This window comes from Perissodus microlepis, chromosome 20 (genome assembly GCF_051167445.1).
Source record: "Perissodus microlepis isolate ML-2025 ecotype Zambia chromosome 20, ASM5116744v1, whole genome shotgun sequence".
NCBI lineage: Eukaryota > Metazoa > Chordata > Actinopteri > Cichliformes > Cichlidae > Perissodus > Perissodus microlepis.
The window spans coordinates 4,093,389-4,115,686 of record NC_140480.1 but is presented as its reverse complement, the minus strand read 5'-3'; the positions used below and the strand labels follow the sequence as shown (position 1 = coordinate 4,115,686).

General features: G+C 40.5%; 2 protein-coding genes across 2 annotated transcripts; one reads left to right on the top strand and one right to left on the bottom strand.

The window, feature by feature from the left end:
* The first annotated feature begins 6,534 nt into the window (after window positions 1-6,534).
* amigo1 (adhesion molecule with Ig-like domain 1) lies at window positions 6,535-11,589 on the top strand. The gene is made up of 2 exons (XM_084917908.1): window positions 6,535-7,093; window positions 7,910-11,589. Exon 2 carries the CDS (start codon window positions 8,017-8,019, stop codon window positions 9,559-9,561), a length of 1,545 nt encoding a protein of 514 aa, XP_084774034.1. The 5' UTR covers window positions 6,535-7,093; window positions 7,910-8,016; the 3' UTR covers window positions 9,562-11,589.
* A 3,995-nt stretch (window positions 11,590-15,584) lies between these two features.
* atxn7l2b (ataxin 7-like 2b) lies at window positions 15,585-22,015 on the bottom strand. Its single transcript, XM_084917907.1, has 9 exons — window positions 21,753-22,015; window positions 21,192-21,260; window positions 19,666-19,978; window positions 19,222-19,439; window positions 18,940-19,022; window positions 18,595-18,779; window positions 18,005-18,173; window positions 17,654-17,775; window positions 15,585-16,691 (listed from the first exon to the last, which is right to left on the bottom strand). The coding sequence occupies exons 1-9, from the start codon at window positions 21,847-21,849 to the stop codon at window positions 16,172-16,174; spliced, it is 1,776 nt and encodes a 591-aa protein (XP_084774033.1). The 5' UTR covers window positions 21,850-22,015; the 3' UTR covers window positions 15,585-16,171.
* Window positions 22,016-22,298: the final 283 nt, after the last annotated feature.

The following is a 22,298-nucleotide window of genomic DNA, read 5'->3' as shown; positions in this document are numbered from 1 at the left end:
GAACCATTAGTTCACTGGGAAGCATCTTTGCAATGTGAAGCAAACGTGTATTTAATATCCTCTATTACTTATCATGAGATGATATTAAATGGTGATGTAAAATCAATTTGACGTGGTGAAATGCCAGTTTTATTGGCATTTATAGTGTGTTTAGTTCAGGTGTGTCAAACTCATTTGACTTCATGGACCACAATTTGATTTCAAGAGCTCTGAAAATGTTTACATTTCATAAACTGTTAATTTACCAGAATAGAAGAGCCTGAGACATCTTGAGTGCGACAATATGTGTTAATTTTTTAATATCTGTTGACAGGCTTTTTTTCCAAAGATGGAAAGAAATGTCTTTGGTCAGTCTGCTGTTATTACACAGAAATGTTTCTGTCCAATATAAAAAAAAAAACACGTTAGCTTGGTTTCATTATCTTACAACAGGCCATAGGTAACGCTGCTGTCAGTCAGAAGGCTGTTAAACCCACAACGATTGTGAATTCTTCCTTGGATGAAAGCAGGGGTTTACGCAGTCACTCTCAAGGCTCCTAATGGCGTACAATGCAACACATCTTGTTCAAAATATGGCTAAAAGTCCAAAAGTATTGACCTCCTTTTCTGTCATATTTACCCTTTGCAAAGTCATCCATTGGAACAGATCAAACATCATCTAGCTGAATCTACTAGTATCTAGGTTTACTCATTTTTTCAACAAAAAAGCAATAGTTAGTGATTGGTTAGTAAAAATACTGGGCCATTTAGCAGCTAAAAGGAGCTGACAGACACCAAAAATAACCACTGAATTAAACCTATATGAACAGAAAAATAACTCCAATTGAATGATCAGCTTGATCTATAATTATACTGGATGTGTAAATAAACCATGGTGTGCCATGTTTGTAGAATAAATTTGCTATTTTTAGCTCTACGGTTCACTTGTTTCCTAGAAAACATCTGTTGCTGCAAATTCAGACTTTCTTAACAAATGCAAAGCGTTAATGAGGACAACCACAAGTACGGGGAAAAAAACAATAATAAGTCATATTCTGTGCCATTGTGTAGAGGTAGCTGTGATGACTGCGGATGACATGTAGTTCTCTGTTGTGTAAACCAGTCAGCTTGGTGACAAGAGCATGTGTTTACCATGTCAGCAGAGGAGCCAGGTGGAGCACATAGAGACACAGCTTTATGTAAACATTTACACGTTTGCATTGGTGCAATCTAAAAAAAAAAGAAGATCCCCCCCACACGCTATCAGGTGCAGAAACAGGTTCTGGTTGTTTCTGTTCTAGTGACTTCATTTCAGCATCTGAGATGGAAAAAATGACTTCCTGGCTGCCGCAAGAGTCACTTAATAGTTATGCCACTACTTAATGATTAATGGAGTTAAGAGGTTTCTGCTTGCTTTGACTGCCCTGCAGAGAAAGACAGATGCTCTGCCACACTTTCATCCCTTAAATATTTTAATACATGCTGATGAATTATTATAAAGGAGAGAACACTTTGTACCTTACGTTTGTTGAACAGTCTCTGAGCTCGTGGAGGAACACTGATTTACCTGGAGCTCTTTTTTCGTTCTTTTTTTGCATTTATCAAAACATCGATCTGTACGAGAAATCCCATCTGAGCAGGTACGTGCAAGAACAAGAGAAGGCAAGGCCACCTCAGATTTAACACAGAGCCAAAACAGTCAACGAAAGGCCGCCGGCAGTTGCCTGGCAACACTATCCCTATCACAGCAGGAAGTGGAGTCGAACAGAACATTAATCACTTTCAGCTCCATCTCACCAGAGTCACAGAGCTCCAAAGCTTCGGTCAGACAGCGGTTTCGCACAATGTTTAGCCACGCAGAGTCGTACCTGTGTTTCCTAGAATTTTACTTAAGGTGCAGTGAGAAAGAGTTTGGTCATGTTTGGTGTATGTTTAGAGAATTAATGGGGTTCACACTAGTGTATTATAGTCTGTCTGTGTGAGCGTGTGTAGTCTAAACATTCTCTGCTTTTACTTGGAAACCTGCTGAAAGCTTCTTCAGAGGATTTAGCTTGTGCTTAGAGAAATTATTTGGCACTGAATATCATTAAAGCAAATAATGAGTGGTGTCCATCTACAATGTTCTGCTTTAGATCTGTTTGTTTCACCTGCCAAAGCACATCTTTTTAAAGCAACTCCAGCTTCCAGCAAAGCTTCTGCCTTTTTATTCTGCTGTGGTTTGATGTCTCAGACAGGTGGGATCCAGCCTTGCACCAAGACAGAAATGTGTCTTGCTAAAGCACAAAATCCAGGTGATGCTGAAGCAACAGAAAGCCTCTCTTCTTTTTTTGAGAGACGAGTGCTTGATGTCATTTATGTACGGAACACGAATAACATGAGGACGCACTAAAGAAAAGGGGATACTTAAATAACAGGGATGAAATTCAGGGTGCCACAAAACTGAGGGTCCATCACAAGCATCACTTACCGTGTGTGCTTTTTACACCGTGTGTAAATTTATTTATTTATTTTTTAAATCTGTTGCTATAAAAAATTTTTAAATCTGACAAAAAAATGTCTCTTGTTGCTGTGACCTTCATTTATTAAATGATTTCTGGTGGCATTCTGAGTAGGAGGCTACACTGGTGTAGCAGCTTATTGGCAATGCACAGGCTCTCACAGCTTTGCCAAAGCTAGGAATCGCTGCGGCAGATCTGTGAATTGAGGAAAACCCGAAATAAAACATCTCAAAAAGCAGCATGTGGGTGGATTCGCTTGAGTAAAAAATGACAAGGTTTTTCCCGCTCAGTCAGCACACAGAAACAGACCTAATCAAATATATAAACAGAGTGTGGACAGTGAAGAAAACTATCATGGGCTACGTCAGGGAAGCATTGTAAAGCTTGGTGGCCACCTGCCCTCCTCAAACATGTAATAATGCACTAAGGTGCAGATTTAAAATGGCAACCTAATCACCAACTAAATATATAAAAATTTTATTTAAGGAGTAGGTTGTGTGCTTTCAATGTTATAAGGGCTCAAAGAGTAGACATGGCGAGCTGCCTAGAGACATAGAGTCTGTGGGGTTCATAGATGCCACTCAAATGTAGTCAAATATATCTATTTTCCTCCTGGTCCTAGAGACTGTCCCAACGTCAGTAGTACGAGCCTCTTCTTACATTTTTCTGCAGTTTCTTCTGCAGTGCAGTGATACATTGGTGGATGTAGTTCAGTAGAGGGAAAATCAGTGTTGGGTAAGTTACTTTAAATTAGTAACTTAGTTACATTACTAGTTACTTCTATCAAAAGTAACTCAGTTACTTCAAGTTACCTGTTACTTTCAAAGTAACTAGTTACTAGGGAAAGTAACTTTGGTTTTACTCAGAATTCTCTTGTTAATGTGTTGCTTCCATAACTTTGCCAGTCTTCTAGCTTGCTTACTTGCCACAAGTGGACTGTGCCACCTACCAATAGAAAAAAATAATAATAATAATGTGCATATTTCCACGAGAGAAATCCCACGCCTGGACCGTCGTTGACCGCGGCCGTGATTCTAGCCTACGTCACAGCGTCATGTGCGCTTTTTACATCCAACACAAAAACTGCAGTCGTGGTGGTTTCGATTGTACTCAGAACTCGGAAATTCTGCCTTCTGAATAGGAAGATGTAGGTAACACCAGACTGCAGATGAGCTGCATACAGGGCTGGACTGGGACAAAAAATCGGCCCGGGCATTTGACCACCATTATAGGAAAAATCATAAAGCCTTTGAATGAAAACAAACACTGTTGTGACAGTCATGTACACTGTTTTGATGGTATATATGTATCAATCTATCAATCGTTTGTTGTAAGATTCAGATAATTATTTAATAACAGCGAGACATTTTAAATGAGAATAAGAAAGTATTTCTTTGTGCCCCCCTCTCCCTGTTAATGCCCTACCTGGCCCCCTGGCAACACTTTGCTAGATCCGCCCCTGCACAGTTACCAGCTGTCAGCTACTTAGAAAAGGATCCTGGTGTTATTTGTCTCTCAGAAACAGTTCATAACTTCCCTTCAATTCATTCATGTCACCTAAAAGGTAAACCTGTTTCTCCATCACCTGTTCAGCTCTGATGATTCAGTAAGGACATCTCCTGGTTTCATCTTCATGTTTCCCTCTCACCAGATAACCAAACCGGCATAATGACCAGCAGCTTTTACAGCTGTGGCTCCAGCAAACATCAGCTGATACTAGAAAGTAATATTAAATAAATTCTAACAACAGCTGATCAAGCTTAAACATGCTGCTGTTGTTTAACGCGACATCGGCTGGTTTCTTTCTGGCGCAAAGTGGGAGATAAACAAACAAGAGAGAAAAGCCGATCAGCTGATCATTGATCAGTTTTCATGATTGAAGTAGAAACAGGAGAGGGAGGGGGGAGAATGAGAGAAGAAGAGGCAGCTGTGCAGCAAAGGCAGAATAACTCCAGCTTTGTGTCTTTTTCATTGTAACTGAAGTCCGGGACAAACTGTTCCTTTTCACCTCAATACGAAACGCGTGATATTTTCTCTGAATACGAGACGATTCTGTTTTTTACGGGACGGTTGGCAACTCTAATAATTAACCATATGAACAAAATAAAGTTCAACATCAGTAACATCATAGCACCCACCCAGCTGTAACAGAATTACATTCAAAATCAAAGCACACATGTCTGCAATGGAAATCTTCAGAACTGGCAAATCATGCCAGAACAATCTATTGAAGAGTAATAAAGGGCAGAGGAAAAACATGTAAAGAGGATTTTGCTGAGAAGCTCCTTTTAATCAAGGTTGACTCATGAATTTATCAGTCAGATAAACTACCAGTTATTTTGTTGTATTTTTTTTCCACGATGCTCTAAATGTTTTCAGTTGGTGGACGGTCAGTTCTTGGACTCTTCCATGAACCAAGGCTGTTGTATTAGCTGCAGTAGCTGGTTTAGCATTCTCTTTCTGAAATATGCGAGGCCATCTTTAAAAAGGACAGGATGGGAACAGATGTTGCTCCAGAACCTGCATATACCTTATTCAGCGACAATGGTGCCTATCCAGATCTGCATGCTGCAAATACCATAGGCACCAAAACACCTCTGTACTGTTAGACATGCAGGCTTTTGATCTTAGTACTGATAACAACCTGGATGTTTCCTCACCTTTGCTGTCAAGTGGATTTTCCAAAAATAATTTCAAATTTTTATTTGCCAAATTACAGAACAATCTTCTTTTTCACAAAGAAAAGACGACAGCACCATGCTCTGGATTATTTTTCCCCTGATAGAGCTTTAACCTGTATTTGTAGATGGCACAGTGAAATCACATACAATGATTTTTGGAGATTTCTCGAAATGTTCCTGATCGCACGCAGTTACTTACATGACAGAATCATGCCTCGTTTTAATGCACTGCTTCCCGAGGGTCAGAAGGTCACAGGCATCTAGTACTGTACTGTTTTCCGGCCTTGGTCTTTGCGCACAGACATTTCTCCAGATTCTTAGAAACTTTTGATGATATTAGAATCTGTAGATGATAAGATATTGAACATATTTTCAATTCTGTGCTGAGAAACATTATTCTGAAATTGTCCTGCATTTTGAAAAAGCATTTTTTTTTTTTTTTGCAGATTGGTTAACTTCTGCCCATCTTCACTTCTGAGAAACTCTGGCAAAATAAGATGTTCTTTTTATGCTTAATCATGTTATTGACTTGTAGCCAGTTAACCTAATTAACTGCAAAATTATTTTATTCATTTATTATTTTTAGTACCACTTTTCCAGCCTTCTGTTGCAGCTGTCACAGTTTTTTAAAGGTGTCCTTCTGCCATAACTAATATGTTTCATGACGTAGTAAAATGTCCTAGTTTAAACATTTGATATGCTCCACTTTCCATTCACTGCATTCTGTTTTTAATAACATGTTACACAGCATTTGGGTGGGTTGGGGTTGTTTATTGGTACCTCCGTGGTGCCAAAATAAAAATAGAAGCCCTATTCAGGACATGTAGTCACTGTTAACGCACTCATCTGGGGAAGTGATGACGGACCAGAACAAGCAGAGAAAAATGTGGGACACACACGTGTGTGAAACCTGCCTCTTATTTACCAGATCGGGACATCCAGCCACCAAATGATTCTCTGTACCAGATACTGTTTTAATCCCAAATAACTGTATCGCTTCTGGTTAACAACATACCTGATCAACATCTGCATGCAGGCCCTGTTAAAAGCATGTCCAAGTGTTTGCCTGGCGTGATGGGTCTGGATATGAAATGCCAAGCAGTCAATAAGGCCTCTGTATATTTTTTTTAAATATATAATGTAATGTTTTGTTTTGGGTCTTTTTTGTTTTTAGCAAAACATAGATGTGCACAAAATCTTGAAATTAGTGGTAATCTTGGTAATGTAAAACTACCAAATATACTACATAATCACAACCACGCATATATAAACGTGCAAAAATACTTCAGCTTTTTAAAAAAAAAAAAAAGCAACCCCCCAAAACTTGGCCTAATTTTCTTAGTTGGTTCGTTTCCTCTCCTGGGTATCTTTGGTGAAGCTAATTTCTGTAAACAGCGCCTTCTGGGTTTTAGCGCGCTGCCTCAGCCGAAAAACACACGTCAACCACTGCAGACCAGCACTGCACGGCGAAAGCAGCAGGCCTATGAGGATCCACAGGAAGCTTGTCAGATACAGACTGCTCAGTCTTGATTATCTCAGTGGCAGCTGCAGAGACCCGACGAGATCCGAACGCAAAATGCGCCAATTATCCGCAAGAGACGGATGTGCGGTCGTGCGTGTTCCGAGCAATACATTTGAATTAAATCATAGGTTTCAGAACGCGGTCGCTTATCTGTTGATGATCGTTAGTTAGAAGAACGTGTAGTTGTCTTCTCTTTATATAATCTTTTTTTTTTTTTTTTTGTACCGAGAGTTGGATGCCTCGTGGACGGGGATTATTATTTTGGCGAGGAGCTCTCTAGTGCTCTCCCTCCTCCCTGCATCCGTTGCCGTCCTCAACGGAGACTCAGACGGCGGATATCTGAATGCAGCAACGCTGTAAACAAACAAGGGGCCGTTTTAATGAAATTAAGCGCCGCCGCATCCCGGTTGAAGGTACGTGTCCCTCTCGGTTTCCCTCCCCATCTCTCGCCTCACGGCGTGTGATGCCTGTTTGTTTTCCAGCAGAATGGTGCAATGCAACGACTGAACTGCTCATCCACAAATGGGCAAGGGTATTTCAGAAAATGGTGATGAGGATTCACACTGTTTTACAATTATATATTTTAGTTGTGTTTTTTAACGTAGTGCCATTTGTGTCTTTTTATGTGCGCCAGAAAAATAATGTGAGCCAGGGAAGCAGGGAAATGGGGAAGGGGGGGGGGAGTCAATTCTTGTCTTCCAGAAAGTGTGAATGCACATGGGTTAGCGTGAGTAACCGTCTGCGGCGTGCTTGTGTACTTGCTTTAAAGAAAGACGCGCACGGTGCAAAGCTGCAGAGGAAAGTTTGTTGTCTTTATTCGTGCGCTTGGGAGATGTGAGCTTGGGAGATGTGAGCTTGGGAGACAGTGGTTACCGCGGATGTGGTATTGTAGGTTCAAACTGGTTCGGAGGGGGGAAATATATGTGGTTATTTACTCTGGTGGTCTGCAGTAGGTAGGTATGATTATAATAATGCAGTTAATGTATAACAGATAAAACAACGATAGCTAAAATTTCAATAAAACATAAATCAGGTCCGCCAGTTAGAAGATCATTCAATCAGAGAGAGAGTGTTTGAAATTGTGTTGGTGGGGTCGCCCCTTTTTTTAAATGCAGGATTTTCCATTGTCCTATTTTTATGACTTGAATCATTTCCCTCCGCTTTGTGAATGGATGTTTTTGTGTTTACAAACACTCTGTCTAAAAGCGTTATCTTTCTGCTTCTTTCAGCCTTCAGTTAGCAATGTGCCTGAGAATCCTCCAGCTGCTCTTCCGTGCTTTTTCTTTTGAGAATGGGATTGTAGTGAAACTCTCTGGGATTTAGAACAACTGCAAGCATGTTGCAGCCTTCCACCAGAACAGGTGACAGCCTGTTGGAAACATTACCTCACTGGAGTAAGTCCCAGAGATGGGCCTTATTTCTCACCCTCTGCGCGACTCTCCTCTGGCTCCCAGATGCAGCGGGTTCTACACTAAATTGCCATAAGATGTGCATCTGCGCCGCGAACATCGTCAGCTGCTCCAAAATGAATCTGACCATCGTCCCGACTGGTCTACCTCTCTACACTTCTGTGCTGGATGTCAGCTATAATGAGATAATCCGACTGCAATCTGAGTGGACCCCAGTCAAGCTCCCGAATCTGCATAACCTCCTGCTCAGTCACAATGGTCTCCAGTTCCTGTCTTCAGAGGCGTTCACAAATGTGAAGCACCTGCGCTACTTGGACCTGTCCTCTAATGAGTTAAAGCAGCTGGATGAGTTCATCTTTGAGCCTTTGGTCAACCTAGAAGTCCTCCTGCTGTACAATAACAAGATTTCACAGATTGACCGCACAGCCTTTGTGAGCATGATTAACCTTCAGAAGCTGTACCTTAGCCAGAACCAAATCTCCCGCTTCCCTGTGGAGCTGGTCAAAGAAAAGACCCGCCTAGAGAAACTCAGCCTCCTGGACGTATCCACCAACAGGATCAAGATTTTGCCCATTGACGAGCTCCAGGTGTTGCCCGCCTGGATTAAAAATGGCCTCTACTTCCACAGTAACCCTCTGCTGTGCCACTGTGACCTTTACACCCTCCTGGTACACTGGTACATGCGAAAGCTTAATTCTGCTGTGGACTTTAAAGACGACTACACTTGTGTTTTACCTGGCCCACAAAAAACCCAAGCACGCGTTTTTGACCTCAGCGGTGATAGTATGAACTGCAGCACATTCAAGGAGGCAGATGAAGAGGCTTTTCTGGAGCAAACACTGATTCTTAGCTGCGACACCAAACACAGAAATATGTTAAAGACCTGGACATTGCCCGGTAATGTTCTGGTGACACCTGGGAGCAACCAGACAGCTAAAGTCCTGTCAGATGGGAGTCTGCAGATTAGTTCAGTGAGGTCTGAGGACTCTGGGACCTACACTTGCTTTGCCACGAGTGAGAGCTTTAATGAGACTATCTACGTAGTGCTCAAGGTTCACAATTTCACCATGCAGGGGGCTGGGGAGACCCTGAACACAGCATACACCACCTTGGTAGGTTGCCTGGCCAGCGTGGTGCTGGTGCTTATGTATCTTTACCTGACGCCATGTCGCTGTTTCTGCTGCCCTAACAAGGGTAAAACTCGGGGTGAGGACAGCATCCACTCCTCAATGCTGAGTGTGACACCGACCCACGAGGACCCGGCACTCAAGGCCGAACTGAACAGGCATGTGGCTTTCATAGACTCCAAGGACTTGCAGGGACAAAATGGTAAGCTGAACCCCAATGGGGATGAGGATGATGATGATGATGATCTGGATGCAGAGGCTGGTTCTCTAATGAAGGGCAAAAGGAAGAAGTCAGTGGCAGAGTCCATCAGCTCTGTGTTTTCAGACACTCCCATGGTGGTCTGAGATGAGACTGGCAAAGACAGTGGATGCCACATGACTGGATGTAGGTGATACAACGTGAGCCATGTTTTAGTTCATGTGAACTGTGACCTTGTGGGAGAAAACTGCCGAGAAATGTTCACCTGCGGTCGCTGGCGAGTGAAAGTAGGATTTCAAAGGGAGTAAAAATCAAACTGTCTCATTGTCAAAAAGGACAATAGGCAGAACTTTTCCAGCATTTTGATCTGTAGCACTTAATATTCATACTGTGAAGGAATATCAGTGTAGACGGAAAGGGAAAACTAAGAGTCTTACGAGAGCGAAACGTAGATGTTCTGTCGTTGACGTCAGCACTCAGGAAGTGATCAATAAAACTGAAAAAGTTGGGAAAATAAAAGGCATAGACGGAAATTAGATGTAAGAAGAATTTTAGTTCACAAATAGTATATATACTGAATCCATGGGTAGCTCATAATTATATTTATTATTAAGGATTAGAGTAGCTTGTATTGTAAGTAAACATTAGAGCACAGATTCATGTACCTCTCCTCTATCAAGGAGAAAGAGATTTAGACTGACTGACGTCACTAGGCTATGAATACATTTGACCTTAACCTTGAGTCCTCTATAGTAAAACAGCACGCCATAAAACAATGTTATCCGAGATCCCAGCCTGAACTGGATGAGTAAGATAAAGAAAGATACAGATTTTTCAGATGTTTAGTCATTCACTGAGGTAGCACAAACCACCACAGGTCATATTCATCCTACATCATACTCCAGCAGCTATATGTTAAGGGAATCAGTTTAAAAAACTGCCAACTAACTCCACGCTGATTATTTTTCACAAATGAATTGTTCATCAAAAAAGTTGCCTCTTAGTTGCTGCACAGTATAACCCCAAAGAAACATTTGCAGTCTTACACAATTAAAAGCAGTGAGCACCTCCAACAGATACACATTAGGTGCAGGGAAGTATTTTGTTATGACTGATTATCAACAGATCGTCTGAATTATGTATACAGAAAGGTGCCACACTCCTTACAAGGATGACAAGGCTTCTGTTTGTTGTCCACCGAGGTGCCACTTGCCGTCAAGTTTAACTCCTTCTCCCGGTCAAGTTACAGCATTAGTTTCTGTCAGCCGCAACATTAAAAAAAAAAAAAGCTGCAGAGTTTATTTTATTGCATTTTTGCACCTTGCACAAAATCCCGGAATAGCACAAATTTCTACCCATTCATCTTAAACTTTGCCATAAAGTATTTCATCTTGCATTTTGCTCAGATGGGCAGATCCTCATATCACAGAAAATGTAGCTGTTATGGTGGTTAGAAAATGATCTAGGTTGTATTAACAGGTAAACACTGAAGGCTAAATAACAATAAAAAGTCTCCTGACTCCACCAGAAAATTAAGCTTATGCGTAACATGAGGCTGTGCATAATTTGACAAGAAAAGGCTCATTTTAGCGCTTGTGGCTGCTGACAGGAAATTTTCTGTTAACACAGGGGACCCGGGATCTTTTGAAAAGATCCCTTTGCCAACACATATTACTGAATTAACTGTAAAAGTAATTTCATATGCAAGACACCTGGTGTGCGGCGCATATTTCATTAACAACTTTTAAACAGGAGACTGTCTCTTAGCAAAAGCAAGAAAGATTTCATTAACGTGCGCGGTGTTCATGACATAATACAACAAGGCCAGCCTGGAGTAAATGCTAATTGCTTCCTTTGATGGGATGTAGCGTCCCTCTTCTTTCTGTGTCTTTGTCTCTTTGAGCTGAAGGGGATTGGTGTGTTATCATGAGTCACAGCAACACAAAACCATTCTCCCTGGCTCTCTGTATACCGACAGCCACAATTCAGCCCAGATGTGTTTGCTTTGTTTGTGTACCGCTGTCATTGAAGCTGCCCTTACTTAGTTCAAAAGCAATCGTTCAACTAGGCAATGAATGCAACGCCCTTTAGGTAGTCTGCAGCTTGTTAATGAGGGAAACGCCTGCACCTTTCTTTACACATTTACACTCCAACTTAGTCACACGGGTGAAAAGTACTGTAAGATATGATAATTCATTACGCTTTTGAATTCAGCTTCAAAGAATACCTTCTATTAGAAATGATAGTTATTAATATATCTTGCAGCTAAACACACAAAGACGTACACATTTGTGGGTGCAGTAGGCTTGTACGCAAAATAGGTGGAATAGTCACAGACACTGTGTGCACCACTAAACGTCTCCTGCGTGGGCGAGAAAAGGAAGTCACATTTATCTGAGAGGTGGTGTGTGTGTGTGTGTGAATCATTCCACTCTCTCACACATTGGAATACCAGGTGGAGAAACGAAGAGGACCAAAAAAAACAAAAAAATCCTACTTAAATAGAGCCACATTTAGCATTACCGCAGATTGGTTCCATTTGGTCAGGATGCTCACATTTCACAGAATCCCAGTTTGAGCTTTTAACATGTTCCCCACTCAGACTACTCACCTTTTTGAGCCCCAGACAAAAGCTGAGAAGCTAAAAATGGAAACAATACACAGATATTACCGCTATTGAGCACGTTAAATTACCAGATCACTGGGAAATGGTTGTGTTTTCCCTGCATGAACCCGATGTCAGTCCAGTTAAATCTGCTGTGGGTAATGGGTGGTCTACTCCTCTGTGTTGTCATTTAAAATACAGGTTGCAATTCTGTATAAATTAGTGCTATTGCAAGGGACCTAAAATAGAAAGAAAGAGTGTCTTTGTTCTCTTCAAAGCAAACCTGCCTTCCTATATATATTAATAACTATATATACAGTATATATACGTAGTGAGACTCACTTTGTGTGTTCAGTATTGCTTAGTTGTGTACTGCTATGTTCTATCAGTGTAATGACTGTATCCTTGTATAATCTGATGATGTTCATTTTGCATTATGTCTGTCACTGTGATCTTGTTAGTTGTTTTAACATTCAAGTCTGGATATGTGTGTTTATTTTTTAAGCCAGGTGGAGTTCAGTTGTTTTTTGTTTTGTTTTTATTTTTATTTTTTTTTGGGGGGGGGGGGGGGGGGGGTTTGTTTTTTTGTTTTTTTTATTGAAAGAGGATGTATTTTACAGTCATCTGGTGATGAATATGGCTAAACGGAGAATATATCTGAACAAACTCTGCATGGGAAAAAAGGGACACTTTTGAAATAATTGCATATGAGACATCCTAATGGGCAGTGAGTATGTAGCCTCCAGTCATATTCAGCCAGTATTTGACTTTGCTAATAAAGCCATAAGCAGCGCAGTGCTTTATCACATTGGTGACATGTCAGATGATGAAGGGAGATACAAGTAGGTGCATTTTGCAGCAGCAGTGTTGTAACAAAGCGAGAGCTTTTCTGTATGTACAAATCTTTTCCTGTTTTTTAAAATAAAAATCAGGAATGATCTCCAAGCACACCAACAAATTCCTGAAATGTAATGGGTTCTCAATGGCTTTAAACATAGCGGGTGAGTAAATCTCAGGACTATGTCATACAATATGAAACTTAGGGATCACATTTTAAAGAGTTCATATTTGTACTATCAATGAGACAAAGTTTGGGTCTCGAGATCTGTGCATGTTACAGGCCCTTTGCTATTTACCCTAATGGTACATTAGACTCACCAATTAGGGAAGAGAGTGATCTCTCGCTGCCCGGCACACATCTCCACTCATCTAGCTATGAAGTAGCAGTTAAGGGAACATTCATGATTTGCTGAGGCTAAAAGCTTGGTGCTTTAAAGGAGTGCTGCTAGTCTCCAAAGGACATGAAGGAAGCTTTTAACAGCATACAAAGCACTAAGTTTATTGACCACTGCTTCAAAGATGATACGATTGGTCACTGCCCTAAGAAATGAAAGGTCTCGCAGCTAAAGTTGAATGGCTTTGCATGGTATGCTTAGGAGCTTCTCTGACTTCATAAGAATAAACCAGTAGGCGTTAAAGACAAAAAATACTGATATATCTTTTGACTTAATAAAAGATTCAAATTTACACTCTTTGTTGCCTCTGATTTCACTTTTATCAGAAATTATTGTTTAATGAAACTTGTTCTTCGCATACACATCTTAGCAGGTGTTGCACCCTAACCCGAACCCTAACCCCATTATATAAAGAGTATGGAGCAATGTTCTCATATTTAGTACCAGTTTGGATATGAAACTAATACATCTAAGTTTCCAAAGTTACATTTTGCTTGTATCGTGTGGAGGGAATAGAAGAGATCCTGTTGGTTACATATGAAATACATCATCGATGCCTTGACACCATCTAGTGGTAACATTATGTAAAACACTACAGTCTATAAATATTGACATTTGCTGTTCACTAGGAAAGTAGGGTAAGTAGTTTCATAGGAGCATTATGTCTCTTTATAATGGTTCCACTGAATCTATATTTGGTGCTGGAAAAACTGGGATCACTTAGATGATAGCGGGTATTTTATCTATGCAGAGAACACCAAAATTAATCAGTGGTACCCTTGTGTATTACAAATCAATTCATAAATGATTGCAAACTTTCTCAGAAACCTTTGAATGTGCACCACAATCACAATGTTCTAAAACAGGAAGCAGGATTTAGTTTATTAATATAAATAAATAGATCTACAGGTCTGTGTAAAAATCTCGAGTCAGCCATGATTTCTTCACATTTTGTCAGCTGCAGCGATTCTATTGAGGTCTGCAAACATACATGGAAATACAGTATTTAAGTCACAATCAGAGTTTGTACAATTCTAAAAGCTTAAAAGGCAATATGTGTTGTGACCACCTTTATTATGCAACACAGTCTGAACTCTCTTGGGCAGCTTTTTTCTAATTTCTTTAACTAGTCTTCAGAAATAGTTCTCTGGGCTTCTACAAGGACATTCAAAGCTCTTCTTTGGATGTTGACTGTCTTTAGATCATCCCACACTGCTGCAATAATGTTCAGGTTCAGGCTTTCGGGAGGCCAATCAATGACTGATAGTGTTTCATTGCGTTTTTCTCTTTTACTGCACTAGCAGTCTGTTTGGGATCATTGTCATTGCTGAACATGAAGCCGTTACCAATCAGAGGCTTTCCAGATGATATTGTTTGGTGAATCAAAACATGATGGTATTTTTCTGTGTTCAACTATCAATTTTGACAAAGATCTCGAACACTGGCTGAAATGCAGCCTCCACTCTCTCGCCATCACCTGTTGTAACTGATTTTCAGTCCAGTTCTTGTGTAATTTGACATACCTCAGCCTTTTCTCCACATTTGTTTTCCTTAACAATGGATGCTTGACAGCCACTCTTCCACTGAGATCATATCTGACGAGACTTCCGGGAACTTGGTTGAAGGATCAACTAAAGGGCCATCACCCAAGTCCTATTTTTTTCCATTTTCTTGAAAACATGACTTTCAGGTACTGTTCATTTGTTGAAAATCGTTTTTAGGCCCAGCACATTTTCTTTTTTTCCTCCACTTGTCTAGACTCAGTTTTTTAAGGACACACTGCACATCCTGCTGAGATGTGCCAAGTCTTCAGCTACTAGCTGATAAATGGGAATGAATGTGTTTTTGCAACAGTCTGCTAGTAACAAAGTGTCCAAAGATATAATCTAAAATTGGTTCTTTGCCAAGTTATCCGTTACATGTAGACTCAACACAGCTCTATCCCTTGAGTTAGCTGTCTTTTAACACTTGAATATTTTAAATGGCTTCACAAACAAAAAAGTCCTCTTTGAAAGACCTTCAGAAAGCCTGGAGAACCACTGATGAACAACAAATTATAAGAGTCTGGCTCCTTGGAAACAAAATATAAAGAAATGAGAGGTGGCTTGAGATCAATGTAGTTTATATCGTTAGAGAAAAAGCAGTGCATTTTCCAGATGCATATATAGCACCATCTGGTGTTAAAAGATGAAAAATTATCGGACGAGTAGATGCAATCGCTTTTATGAATTGAGTGGATTTCAATTTATCAAAATAAGTTTTAGTCATTAGTCTTTAATGACTCATCTGTACAGAACCGCTGTGAAATAATGAAAATCAGAGAGCAAGAGTAATTCAAGACTTTAATTGTTCTGCAACAAAAAAACTTAGTAACTTTAGCAGCATTATGAACAGACTGAGGTATACTTATGTTCTTAAACAGTTTTTATAAATTTAGCAATAACAATTACAAATATGTCAATACAAACACTTGTTCCTGAAATCTTTGCATAAAAACCTGAAGACAAATATACACAAAAGACAAAAACCACACACACACATTCACACACTCATACTATGCTGGTACCAGCTGTCCTGCACCGCTTCATCTCCAAGTGGTCGTTTTAAGACTGGCCTCTTGTTTGGCTGAAAAGCTGAGATGTAAACAGCAACTGTCACTTACAAAACACATTTACTGTTGTTAAATCACACAAATTCAAATGAAGAAGACGTACTGTCCATTCATGACTTTAAAATAAAAAAAGAGGAATGGATTCAGAATATAAGATAAAAGCAATACTGTATTTAGGGGTCGAGCTTTTTGTCAAACCTTTATGTAAGTACATGTTTGATATTTTCTACCTTCCAGAAGGCAAAGCTGGAGCAGGAAGAATGGGACAAACATTTCAACTTAGAGATTGTTGAAAGTGAAGAAGTTCAGGACAGTAACTCGCTGCTGCTTTTGCGTTTCTGAGCAACACTCATGTGGTCATAGGCCACCACTTTCTGCTGATCGCCTGGGAGCTTCCCTTTGCTGTGGGGAGAGCGGTGATTTGGTACAGGCAAAGGGCGACACTTCTTCACGTCTGACTGTCTCTTCGTAGACTCTCGTGGCTTTTTTCCATTTGAGAAGGTAGCACTGTCTGGTCGTTGAGGCTGGCCCTTCTGATGAAATAAGGGATCCCTGATGCATCTGGAGGCTTTGTTCTCACTGCTTTGTAACTTCTTGACAGCTTTCTGTGCTGTACTTGCATCTTGCATAAGTTCCACCTCTATAAGCTGAGCTTTGCTGGGACTACACACTCTCCCTGACCCAACACTTGCAGACGTGGTAGGATAAGGCGGTTTAATACTGTAAGAGTTTGGCTGACAAGGATTGTTTTCAAACTGTACCAGTGAGGTAGACTCAAGGCTGTGGGAGCGTGACCTGAGACCTGATGATACTTTAGGCATTTTCCTGCAAGTAAAAGAAAAAAAAAAGTGAAGGTAATTCCAATAAAATAAAACGCAAAGGCAGATATACTTACAATGAGTTTTCTGCACTATTAGCTGAAGCCTCATTTTGTTATTAGATAAATTAAACAGCGGCCTCAAGATGTTAGCTGTGATTGCTTTGACAAATCTGCAGGCTTAAGGTCTGAACTGTTTCTAGTATTAGACTTCAAAAAGAAACACAGTCCAATAATACTCATGGAAACCAGCTGTCACGAGTTATTTTCACCTCACTGCGCTGCAATGCTAAAATTAAAATTTTGTACTGTAAATATGGCACAATTGGGCAAAATCATATCACACACACACACACAAAAAGAGATGTTTCTTTATATTGTGGCAAACATTGGTGTTAGCTTATGCCCTTATGCCACACCAATGGCAAAATTGCAATGCTGATGGATACCATGGCATTGTTGTTCCAGGTATGGTTTTGTGTTTCAGTCTTCTGCGTTTTGTCAGGGGTGTTATTTATAAATGTAACCAACATGGTTGTGGTTAAAAAGCAGAGGATGTGGGGGGGCGGTTGGTGGGGGTTTGCATGAAGATGAAGGATTTGAAACAGTGTGTTCTTTGAGCATTAAAGCATCCAAAGCTATGAAGCTGCAAATGAGCCTCACGGCAGGCATCAAGGCTTTTCTTTGTAATATAAGTGAAGACATGCAGTGCAAACAGATGTTTTTCAACCCGTCAGCAAAGGTAGGAAATAGCAAAAAAAAAAAAAGCTGATGTTTCTGTTATTTAGACAATTACCAGGGAGTAGCTGAGGCCATCCACAGTAGACCTCCTCCCTGTAGCGATTTCAGTGTCTAGTTCAGTGGAGGCTCTTGCATATTGTGGATAGTTGTCTTTTAAGCTCAGCCAGCAGGTCTTTTCTTCAACTTGTTTTGGGCAAATGGGTGCCATTTAAAAAACAGTAATACTCACTTCCACAAGTGTGTGCTGACATGGCGCTCCAACATGGCACTGAGTGCAAAGCGCAGGTGGTGCAAACGCCGATCAAATGTGAAGATGCTGCAACCGAGCGTGCGACATCCAAAAGTGCATAGCTGCATGAAAGCAATGTGTAAATTTCCACCGTTAACATCTTTAAAAAGAATTGAAAGTACATAAACATCCACACCACCCTTTTTTGTTTTGAGAAATATAACATGGATTTTATGCTATATTAGAAAGATTATCACACAGCCCCTCTGAAAACAGTCATTAAAGATTTTTTTTAACGTAACAACCTTCCCATCAACCAGCTGCTGTGCATTTTGTATATCTCGCCCTCACCCCAAGAGGTTTGGGGTGCCAGGGTGTAGCAGGTAGGTCTGTGGCTTCATCCTGCTCATCTTCTTCACTGTCGTCACTTGACAAGGTGAACGGGTACGGAGGTTGCACTTCCGCTTCCACAGTGCCGTTACCCTCCTCCTCGGGAGAGCTTCCTGATGGATTCCTGGACCTGTGTGAAGGCAAAGTAATGCAAACGTGAGACTGTTGTGACAGCTAGCGCATGGCCCACAAAAAAACATTAATATATAAAAAACCTACATCAGTTTCGTGTGATAAAATAAATATGCAGATATGCAGAAGACGATGCATACTTATCTGGACTGTAACATCTGTCTGGTAATCCTCAAGATTTCCATTCAAAGTGTTTTTGGGTTTTTTTACTCGTAATGGAGGAAAGCTCATTGTAGCGTGGACTAACACAGACTGAACTACAATGGGAGAACTGCAGCTCAACAATTTGCAATTATCCTGCATCACTGTACGACGCTGAGTATGCAGTAGTGGTTTTTTCCATGTTGCTTTCTTATATAACTGAAAGAAATACTTAATTTACTGCAATAATCTGCTAAGGTATACACTAAGACTCATACCCTTGAATGTGGCAGTTGTTGCTGTATTTATTTGTTATTTTTTCCCCGTCAGCTTCCACATGTTTCTTTTTGTATTTTGATTCATCACGAAGCTTCTCCATATCTTGATCTGTAGCTGAGGTAGTTCTCTGATCAGTGGTTTTAGTCTCTCCCAACACTTTCTGCTGATGCTTGACTGAATCAGCCTATGAAAGAAAGAACCGTAAGAGAGCAGTGCAAAAGAGAAAAGGAAAAAGTGACATAGTTTGGTTTTGTATGAAATAATAAACTTTTATACAGTTAACTACAATATGTAAATGATAACAACTCTGGGCAATGTGCCATGACAATGTACTGAGAGTTTACATTGCACATTAGCTCCCTGTTGCACAGCGTCTTCCTTTCGGGGTCCAAAACTCTGCTGTGTTTATTCAGATCACATTCTTTTTCTATGTGGAGAAAAGCACAAACACAAAGGTCAGTCAGCAACAGCAGGACTTGTCAGGAGGATCCATGCAGACTGTTACTTAAAAATGCAAATACTGATGTACAACACATTAAGCCCAAGTTAACACACTAAGTGGGCAGACTTCCCAGAAAGCAGCAGGGGAAGTAATAGACAAAAGTTGGGGGGGAAAGCTGACTTACTGTGGATGTTTTTGTAAATCCGGCTGTAGGTTCTTATGCCCCGCTGAGGACAGTGAGACTCAGTGGACTGTCCAGCTGTCAACTTCTGCACAGAGGATTTCTCTAACAGAGTGGAGGTGGAACAGTCGTCAGGGGGCAGGGGTGCTGAATGGAATGGAGGAAGGCAAGGCATGGAGGACGAGTGAGGGTTTTCCTCAGGGAACTTCACAGAAGATAAACTACAGAAAGAAGTTTAAAATGAGCTTAGAATTAACTTATTAGATTCATGATATTCAGACTTACACGAGAGACAACACTGATATTTATGCAAGATATAAACTAGAAGATGTAAATGTGTTTTTGCCTACATCTCCAGGAAGAGCAGGGAAAAGTTCTCCAATAACAATTAATCAGTTAATTTTAGCATTGACTACTAATTCATGAACGGGCACTCGTAAACAGTACCTCACTATATATTTGTGGGTCTTTGTAGACTTGTGCTGTTGGGCAGGTGAGGTTGCAGATGAGGTGCCGCCCTTTTGACATCTGCCTTCCTTCTTCCTTTCCATAGAGGAAGAATTATTAGAAAGACCGAGGCTGGAGCAATTTAGCTGCTGAGGCGCCAGAGCGGATGGCGGGTTACATATCTTCGTAACAGAACCATGCCACCTTTCACAGTGCCTCTCAAAAGCTTGAGGTTTCACCACCTGACCACACTGGCTGCACACCACCAAATAAAAATCATCGTGTGCTGGGCAGTGGCCATATATGTGCATATCTGTAGAGAAGAAAAAGAAGGAGAGACAAAATTAGGTACATTTATGGTCAGATGTTTACATACACTCATGACGAGATGATGTGAATGTCATTTGGGGCTTTCGATTATTTCTTTGAACTGTTCTTTTTTCCAGGGTGGATGATTGTACAGCAAACATCTTTACTGGCTTTAAAAAACAAGAATTAGGTGCACAAGTTTGAATTTATTTTGGAAATGTTCTAAAGCACACAGGGTCAGAAGTATAAATACGGGCTCAGCACAGCCATGGTCTGAGTTTCAGGAAGGCCAATACAGAAGTTTAAAGTGAACTTGGTTTATCCATTTTAAAACCAGCTCTGATGTGCACCTGGGATCATTGTCCTGCTGGAACACCCATCCTATCCAAGTTTCAACCAGCTAGCTGCTGAATTCACGTGGAGTTGAAGAATTTGAAGCTAGTCCTCTTTCTTCATTATTCCACTTTGTGAATTGTACCAGTGCCACATGATGCTACCACCACCACGCTTAACAATAGGTACAATGTTCTTATGTTTTAAAGTCTTACCTTTACTTCTCCAAACATACCAATTTTCATTGTGGCCCAATAACTCAATCTTTGTCTCACGTGACCATGAAACCTTTGTGCAGAAGGCATATGGGTTGTCCATGCAGGCGGCTGCAAATTTCAGTCGAGCTTGAAGGCGTCAGCTTTGGACCAGGCACCTTCTCGTACCAATGCAATGTAAACATAGTGACATTGGTGCTCCAGGAGTTTCCAATGCATGACAAGCTTGAGCCTTGGTGGTTTCTCCTTCTTAGATCTTCACTGAGTTCTTTAAACACTCCTATTGCTGTCAGTATCGCTTAAGCCAATGAGTGATGTCAAGCGAATCTACCAGTTGTAATTAATCATGATCACTAACAAGAAGTTAATAAGCCTTGGCCTTGTCAAGTTAAAAGATACTGTAAAAACTTCAGCAACACTTATTAAAAATGTAAGTTACTGTATGTCTACATTTGAGCCTATTATTTCAACCCTGTGTGGATGAGAAAAAAATCCAAAATAAATTCAAACATGTACATCCAATTCTTGTTTTTTTTAAGTCATTTAAGATGTATGCTGTACAATCATTACACCCCGGAAAAGCAACAGTTCAAAGAAATTATTAAAATCCACAAATAACCACGACTGTATGCAAATTTCTAACTGAATGCGCCCAGTCACAGTCCTCACCTTCTTTTCCGAGCGTCATGGTCTCTGAGCAGTTCATCCCATACTCGTCATCTTCAACCTTAGACCCAGCTGCAGGCAAAGCAAACCCGTGAGCATGAAATACTAAATTCTAGTATCTTCTTGCCACAAACGGGTTTATTTGGTTATACAGTAACACATGCATATCACACATGAGAGGGTTTCACGCGTCAGTTTGAATTATTCATCCACAGCTATTGCCAACTGATTACAGTCACTTTTGCTGTAAAAGCTTCAAGTTGAGCAAATTTTCAACTAAATTAATGCTCTTGCCTCTGATCCAAAACAAACCGTGTCTTTCAGTAAGACTTTAACATTCTGTTTTCACCACATAACAGAATAAGGAGGAAATTCTTTCCATTTGTGCTCATAGGTTGTCAACAAACGACGAAAGCTCGCTGCACTAGGACCCAGCGCGTCTTTTGTTTGGGTCGTGCCTTGTGTCGCTGTGTGTGTTTAAGTACCAAAAAACGAAACAAATCGTCCGATGTTGACGTTATGACGTGCTGGGAATCAGGTCTGGAGCTGGGGTGCACGACTCACCGTCAGATGATAAAACATTCACTCTGTCCACCCAACAGCTCCAGTTTAATCCGACAAAGTCGTCGAGATTAGGATTTCGCCGATCCAAAGCGGCCATTGCAGCTCTTGCGCGCTCACGATTCGCCAGTTCACGCGCAGTTCACGAAGCTCGTGACCGTGCTGAACCATGATAACTCATATTTTGCCAGAGTTTTTATTATAAAAGTACAAAATTTGAGATTTTGCATCGCTTTATATTACCTCTTTTCAATAAATAAATACTTATATATATATATATATATATTATTTGTTGTTTTATATTAGTTTAAAAAATTGCTGCAGTTTAACTTATTCTGCAGCGCTGTAGTTCGACGAAAAATGGCTCCACAGCAATTTCACAAAGCTGGTCATATGCTTTTTTTGTGTCTGAACAACTGTGCAAACCATAAAAATGTTCCAGTAAAACAAATTAAACATATATACGCTGTGTTTTTGAGTTCAAAAATATTCTGCACTTTATGCGGTGATGAAGCTCAGCAAAGGTCAGGTATCAGGTCTACACAGGTT